Source organism: Apis dorsata, unplaced genomic scaffold, assembly GCF_000469605.1.
Source record: "Apis dorsata unplaced genomic scaffold, Apis dorsata 1.3 scaffold_293, whole genome shotgun sequence".
NCBI lineage: Eukaryota > Metazoa > Arthropoda > Insecta > Hymenoptera > Apidae > Apis > Apis dorsata.
In genome coordinates this window covers 7,646-15,383 of record NW_006263568.1, presented here as the reverse complement: position 1 = coordinate 15,383, position 7,738 = coordinate 7,646, and the positions used below count along the sequence as shown (strand labels likewise).

General features: G+C 24.2%; 1 protein-coding gene across 1 annotated transcript in view; it reads left to right on the top strand.

Annotated features, from left to right (window-relative positions):
* LOC102676783 (eukaryotic translation initiation factor 4 gamma 3-like) overlaps positions 1 to 7,738 on the top strand; it is a 19,459-nt gene that overhangs the window by 10,959 nt on the left and 762 nt on the right. Inside the window, exons 7-24 of the mRNA XM_006617118.1 lie at positions 825 to 1,621; positions 1,708 to 1,809; positions 1,993 to 2,304; positions 2,389 to 2,610; positions 2,712 to 2,788; positions 3,080 to 3,239; positions 3,342 to 3,606; positions 3,905 to 4,002; positions 4,163 to 4,323; positions 4,545 to 4,597; positions 4,795 to 5,021; positions 5,634 to 5,803; positions 6,016 to 6,095; positions 6,278 to 6,504; positions 6,587 to 6,724; positions 6,799 to 6,874; positions 6,951 to 7,109; positions 7,184 to 7,730. Of these exons, the coding sequence (XP_006617181.1) occupies positions 825 to 1,621; positions 1,708 to 1,809; positions 1,993 to 2,304; positions 2,389 to 2,610; positions 2,712 to 2,788; positions 3,080 to 3,239; positions 3,342 to 3,606; positions 3,905 to 4,002; positions 4,163 to 4,323; positions 4,545 to 4,597; positions 4,795 to 5,021; positions 5,634 to 5,803; positions 6,016 to 6,095; positions 6,278 to 6,504; positions 6,587 to 6,724; positions 6,799 to 6,874; positions 6,951 to 7,109; positions 7,184 to 7,398 (3,539 nt within the window). The 3' untranslated portion in view covers positions 7,399 to 7,730. The remainder of the gene's footprint in view (positions 1 to 824; positions 1,622 to 1,707; positions 1,810 to 1,992; positions 2,305 to 2,388; positions 2,611 to 2,711; positions 2,789 to 3,079; positions 3,240 to 3,341; positions 3,607 to 3,904; positions 4,003 to 4,162; positions 4,324 to 4,544; positions 4,598 to 4,794; positions 5,022 to 5,633; positions 5,804 to 6,015; positions 6,096 to 6,277; positions 6,505 to 6,586; positions 6,725 to 6,798; positions 6,875 to 6,950; positions 7,110 to 7,183; positions 7,731 to 7,738) is intronic.

Sequence of the window (7,738 nt, the reverse complement as noted above, 5' to 3'; positions counted from 1 at the left end):
TATCATTAAATTAATCGATTACTTATTAAGTTAAATTTTTAATAATAGAAAATTAGTATATGTCTAACATGGTTTGAAATTAATAATATATATGAAATTAATAATAATATAGTCATTTGTTTTTTATCTCTGAAATCATTAAAAAAATCTATTATCTTAGACTTATTTTAAGATTGGTTAATTTCAAAGCAAATATCTTAAATATTTATACAAATATAAATTATCATATTTATCATATTTCTGTTATCGAAATATTAATTTAAGAATTAGTATTTTCGAATATATTTAAAACTTGTTGAAGCGAATTTTTTTACAATAGTATTTTTATTTATTATAAAAGATTGAATCTTTTTCACTCTTTTTCTTTTTTTTTTTATAATCATAAAACGATATGTATTAATATATTTTTTTAATTTTTATGAATTAAGATATATAATTAAGATATTATGAATTAAGATATATAAAACATTTAAGATATATAATTTTATGAATAACTTAATAAAAAAGTGAAATGTCATACGAAATGTACTGTGATCTGGGACTATAATTATCCTTGGCTTGTAGCCGAAATACTCACTTTTCTTTACAGCTACATCTCTCAGTACTGATATCAACGTAATAATACTTTTGTATTGGCCATTTTTTTCTATTTTTATGATTTTTGAATCCAGCGAACAAATATATATATTTTTTATATCTTCTATAAATTTTTGTATAAACTATAATTGAATGTTATTTGTTATAAGTTATAATTTGTTATGTCTATTATTTTAATATTTGTATTAATTTTAATTATTATATTTTATGGTGTTTTCATTTAATAGGTAAAGCAATGCAGAAACAGAAAAATAAAAATAAGCTTAAGCCCCGAGAACTTAATCGAAAAGGAGCAGAAAAAGAAGGTACAGATATGGATGCTTTCGTAAACACTGTACCTCCGGTGCAATCTGAAATGAAACGAGATCCTTTAACACCAAAGGATAGCAATAAAGAAACAAATCGCGAAATTACGAAAGATAATAAGGAAAAAGATAATTATGAACCGAAAAAAGAGAAGGAAGTTATTTCTGTTAATACAAAAACGGAAAAACAAACTACTTCCGTGACGTCAGAAATCTCAAAAGAAAGTGTTCTCATACAAGCACCTGTTATAGAAAAACTGCCAAGCAACAAAGAAACTATAAAAGAATCTTCTCCTAAAATAGAGGATAATAACAAAACGAATATATGTAATATGCAAACAAAATCAGTTCCTAATGATGTTGTTGATCATGTGAAAGTTAAAGAAGAACCTGATGTGGAAGCAATAGTAGCACAAAAAAATGAAGAGAATTCAAAGGTTTCCGCAATTCGAACATCTAATGAAGACAAATCACAAGTATCTTCTGTTATTGAGAAGTCAGCTGAAAATGAATCTTTAGTTCAAACTGAAATTACACCAATTACAAATCAGATACAATTAAAATATAAGTATAAGGAAGATCAATGGAGTCCTATCAATAAAAGCGGTAAAAAGGTTTATGATCGTGAATTTTTAATGAAACTTCAGGATGATCCCAACAGTAAAATTAAACCATCTAATTTACCAGATTTAGATGTTGTTTTAAAGGATAGTTCAAAGGTATTACATGAAAATGATTATTTTTAATTGTTATCATTTTAATGTACTTAATGAATAATAATTTAATGAATAATAATTTCTTGCAGGCAAGAACTACCCTTGATCTTAGGCCATTTAAAGATACAAATATGAATAGACACGATGTTTTATTTCCAGGATTCATAAAATCAACTTTAAATACACGAGTGGTAAGTCAAGAAAGTTGAAAATTACAAATTACATCAATGTTGAAATGATTAAAGAATGATGTAAATGAAAGTAGTGGACTGAAATTTTTTGATAGAAAATTTTTTTCTGATATTTAAATATTATTTTATATTAAATTCTTGTATGTATTTGTATTTTAATACAACATATTTATTTTTATTCAGCCACCTCCTAATCGTAAAAGCCATCCAGGAAAATCATCAAAACCAACAAAGCCAAATGTTATTCATGTTTCATTATCTCTTAGAGAAGATGTAAAATTAAGAGAAACTGAAAATGCGTGGAGACCGACAAGATTAAAAACGTTAAATCTTAGTGAAGAAGAAGCAAAAACAGAAGCTCTTTTTAAGAGAGTTAGAAGTGTGTTAAATAAACTTACACCTCAAAAATTTAATACTTTAGTTGATCAAGTACGTGCGTTAACTGTGGATACCCCAGAACGATTACAAGGTGTAATTAATTTAGTCTTTGAAAAGGTAAATTTATTTATTATAGCAACCAATTGATTATTTATTAATTATATAATTAACATATTAACAATTTAATTATATAATTTTTAGGCTGTTGATGAACCAAGTTTTTCTGTAGCATATGCACTTATGTGTAAAGAACTTGCTGTTATGGAAGTTTCAGGCTCAGATAAAAATTCAGATAAACAAGAGTGTTCGTATACTTTTAAAAAACTCATTATTAATCGTTGTCAAAAGGAATTTGAAAGAAATCCAGTAAATGAAGTTGCAAGAGCTAGTAAGCTTAAAGAAATAGAGGAATGTACCGATCCTGTAAGCCTAATATATTTTTTAATATAACATATTCCTTGATTACATTTATATTAAGTATATATGTTGTCATTATTAATAAAATTTATTGTGTTTAAAATTAGGAAAAGAAAAAGGATTTGCAATTAGCACTTGAAGAAGAAGAACGAAGAACACGCATAAAATCAGTAGGAAATATTCGGTAAGTAATATAAGTATAAATACATAAAACATTTTTAAAAAATACTAAATAAAATATTAATCTTTATTTAATCTAATTTTTTAATTATTAATTATTAATTATATTAATTATTAGTTTATATTAATTAAGTATATAAGTTATAATTAAGAATTATTATATCTAATAATTCTTTTTCTTGCTTCGAGTTTTATTTTTATTTAATTTTTTTATTAAATTTTTTATTGTGTGATATATTGTTATTTTTTTATTACATGTTAACTTCATGTTATTCTTTTATTTTTTACATTATAGATTTATTGGAGAATTGTATAAGCAAGGAATGTTAACAACTAAAATCATGCATCGTTGTATAAAAGAGTTATTAATTCAGAGCGATGAAGATAGTCTGGAATGTTTGTGCAAATTATTAACAACAGTTGGAAAAGACTTAGAATCAAAAGTATCTCCAGAAGTAAGTTTATTTTATTTTATAATTAATAGCAAATATTTAATCCCCCTTCCTCCAAATATTTATTACTTTTTTTATTTTATTTATATAATTATTATTATTTAGGAAATGCAAGATTATTTTAATAAAATGCAAGATATTGTTGCACGACGGGGACATGGGAAAATTAGCTCTCGAATTCGTTTCATGTTGCAAGATGTCATAGATTTAAGAGCAAATAATTGGATTCCAAGGAGAGATGATAGTAATCCTAAAACAATAGATCAAATTTTAAAAGAAGCTGATTCTGAAAGATTAGATAGTCAATTAAGTAATACTCCTTTGAATACACCTCGAAAGGATGAACGTACTAGTGATAGAAAAAGAAATCGTAAGTATTTAATCAATACAATATAAAAATTAATATAAATAATAAAAGTACAACAAAAATATTATAAGTACAAAATTGTGAATTAATGTTTTACAAACAAAAATTTTTCTTAATTTAACAGCATGATGATTTTACACATTTTTTGCCAGACTAGAGTTTCTGATAAAAATGATTGTATTGTGTTCTGACAATTTATACTTAATTTTTTATATATAATTATAATATTAATTAAATATAATTTTAATTTTACACATTACTATTTTTTATAAATAATTAAATAATTATGATTTATATCTAGGTGGTGTTGGTCCAACTGATGATGGTGGTTGGAGTCAACCTGTTGTAAGAACAAGACCGCAATATTCTGTTGAAACAGCTAAACTTAAAAATAAACCTGTAAATTTTTATGTTATATTATATTTATATTATATAATATATATATTATATTATATTATTTTTATATTATATTATATTTATTAACATTTTTATAAAATATTAAAATTTTAATTATAAATATATGAATAACAATAATTAAATGTATTTATTGTTATTTTAGCCTCCGATGGACGATTTACAATTAGGTAGCAGAAATGTGTATATGTGGAAAACACCTTCGAGTTGCGGTTCAAAGGCAATAAATTCAAATAAATTTGCATGTTTAGAAAATGTATCAACTTTAGATCAAGATAAAAGAATGACATCTCCACAACTCTCTGGGTAAATACTATATATTATATATTAGTGTATGTTGTATGCTAAATATTATGTTTTTCATTATTTAATATTTAATCAAGTAGATGTGATGAAATATAGATTTTGCTAGGCTAGAGTTTCTGATGTATAATGATTTAAAAAGACATTCTGATTAATTTTTTAATTGTCAAATATAATATATATAAAATAATTTAAATATTTAAATTGTTATGAATTTGTTTCAGATCAAGGTCTACTGGACCAAGAGAGTATGGTCGTGACTACAAACCTTCCTATGGTATGTCTATTTTTTTTTAAATAATAAGATAATTAATATAATAAATTTTAAAATATGATGAAATATTTTATTTTTGAAAAGTTAAACTTAATGTTGTTAGCCAAAAGGATTCTGATTTCTTAAAGAATTTTTAAGAAGAATTTAATTTAATTCGCTTATATTATACATACTTTTCATTTATATTTTTATTGTTACAGATGGTAGGAGTTCACGCAATGGTAGTCATCAATTAAACAGTTCATCGTCAAGTAGAGAAAGTTCATTATTAGATAATTCACAAAGTCAAAACGTTTCTATGCCACCACCCTCATTGAAGTCCTCACAATCTACCTCTAGCAGTCATAAACCTTCAATGACACATGAAGAATTTTTGAAAACATTAAATAAGATAATGAAAGATTATCTAAAAAATCCTATTCTCGAAGTGAGTTTTTATTATTATATTTATATTTCAATTATTACGTCATAATTATATCATATTAATTACTCTTTGTTGACTATAATTATTTCATGCTAAGAAACAAATATTTTCATAGAAATTTTAATTTAAGATTATAATAATTCAATATAATAAATACTTATATAATAAATACTTAAATACTTAAATTAAAATATTTTAAATAAAAATAATTAGAATAATATCGAATTGCAGACACTTTTATCTTCATTCGTATTTACTAGAATAATATAAAAAATATCTTTATTTATTCATGAAAATTTTATTATTATTAATTATTTTGAATATGAAGCATGGAATATATTATATAGATGGTAATATTTGCACACTCCTTAGATCCATCTCTATTTTTTTCAGAGATGCATGAGTCATTAGTGTGCTAGATTATGCAACACCTTCTTTTTGATCTTTTTAAACAGTGTTATAAATTAACTTTAATGTTATATTATATAAATCACTGATTGTATGATCAATGAGAGGACATTTTATTATTTTTATTATTTATATTTAAAAATTTATTTTAATAGATAAAAATTTATTTAAGCATAAATCATTTCATTAAAATCTTTTCTTTTATAGAAAGTTTCATTGGCTATTCAACAAAATTTCGACAACGAATTATCAAAATTCACATCTGAATTGATTAACTTTGTACTTGAAAAATCACCCCTTGATAGAGAAATCATATCGTATCTTCTATCTCATTTGATTACTCAAAAAATTTTACCTATATCACATCTAAGGAATGGGTAAGTGATATTTAATTATTGTAAAATAAATAAGATTAAATTAATCATTTTTATTTAATCATTATATAAGAATGAAAAATGATGAAATTTTTATACAAAAAAAAAATATGTTGATTAATAAAAATATAGCCAAAAGGATATTGATTAAGAATCTCAATATAAAAATTGTAAAAATGTTTTTTTGATAAAACTAATTATAATTAATTTTTTAGATTTATTGAAATATTGGATGTAGTTGATGATCTTGTGCTTGATATACCTAAAGTTTGGTCATATATACCAGAGATACTATGTAAGTAAATAAATTAAAACTTTTTATGTTAGAAAAAAAAGCAATCAATTATGATGATTATTTTTTACCATAGAGTTTCCATGCGGGAATTTTTGCTCAACAGGACTGAGATCCACAATATTAAATTTTATATTTATTATAAAAAGGAAATTTATATTACGGTATTTTTTTTTCTTTTGCAGCACATCCAATAGAAGAGGAAATACTCTCTCTAAATGAATTGAAACCTATATTTGATAGTTTAAGGGGTAGGGGATATGTAGGAATATTCCTTGGAGAATTATTATCAAAATTATCCCGGGATAAAGGATCTAAGTGGGTTGCAGATAAGTGGGACCAAAGTGGACTTCAATTGAATAATATAATTGATACAGAACTTGAAAAAGTTGATAAAATTATTAAAGATTATGTAAGTTATTATTAAAAATATCAATGAATATTTTATTTTTAAATAATAATGATAACATTAACAATGACATTATTACTTTCAGAACTTGGAGTTCTGCACTGGTGATTATAATAGTGCCAAAAGCTCAACTAGTAATCAGCTCACATTACAACAAATTCATGATGAACTTAGAAGACTCATGAAGGAAAGTAATTTCGATGTAATTTGTGCTTGGATAATTGTAAGTATATTTTGAATTTATTAATTATATTTAAAAAATTCTAAATAATATATTTTATTCTTTGATTATTGTAGGAAAATGTAGGTAATCGAATTAAAGAACCTGAATTTATTCGAGTATTAACGACTGCCATTTTAGAGACGTCCATGGGTATATTTTGCTATTTTAATATAGAACATTTTAATATTTGTTTTTTTTACTTTATTATTATTATTATTATTTTCAGAACCAGTAAATACTAACACAAACAGATGGTGTTTAAAGACCGATGTTTTCATTAATTTACAACAATTAATTCGTCGGTTTGTCGATACAAATGAATCTTTAGAATTACAGTGTCTTTATGCAATTCAACTTCATTTGCATAATTTACAATATCCACACGGTAAGAATTTGAATTTTTTTATAATAAGTTATCAATAGTTATTGTAAAATTATATAACAAAATTCTTTCTGTAGGGATTCTCTTTAATATTATGACAAGTTTATCAGACTATAATATAATTTCAAGTGAGGCATTCTTGACATGGAAAAAAAGCCCTGAGCCAGCTCAACGCGAGTGGCATGGAGTTGCGACGATGGCGTTGACATCATTTTTCACAGGTTTACAAGAAGCTGATGATGCTTCTAGTGTAGAAGATGTATCAACTAGCGTGAGCCAAGACCGTTGTTGACGATACCGTGAACGGGTACATTATCGTCTGTTGAAAAGACTTAAATATACGTTCCCTCGTTAAAAAACTACGCGAAGTGAGATCAAATTGCAGTTTTTTTAAAAAAACGTCGTATATAATTAAAAAAAACAATGGAGTGATAGTAGTGCGCGGGTGTATGTAATATAGTCTAGAACTTCGAAGAAAAAGAAGTGAAAGATAATAAAGAAGGTTGTCATATAAAAACGGACACAATGGCTGAAACCGCTATACATAATGAAGATAAAGATTAATTATTAATTATGATACAAAAGTAAATGCAAGATAATTATTATATATAATTCATTGAAATGGTTTAAAG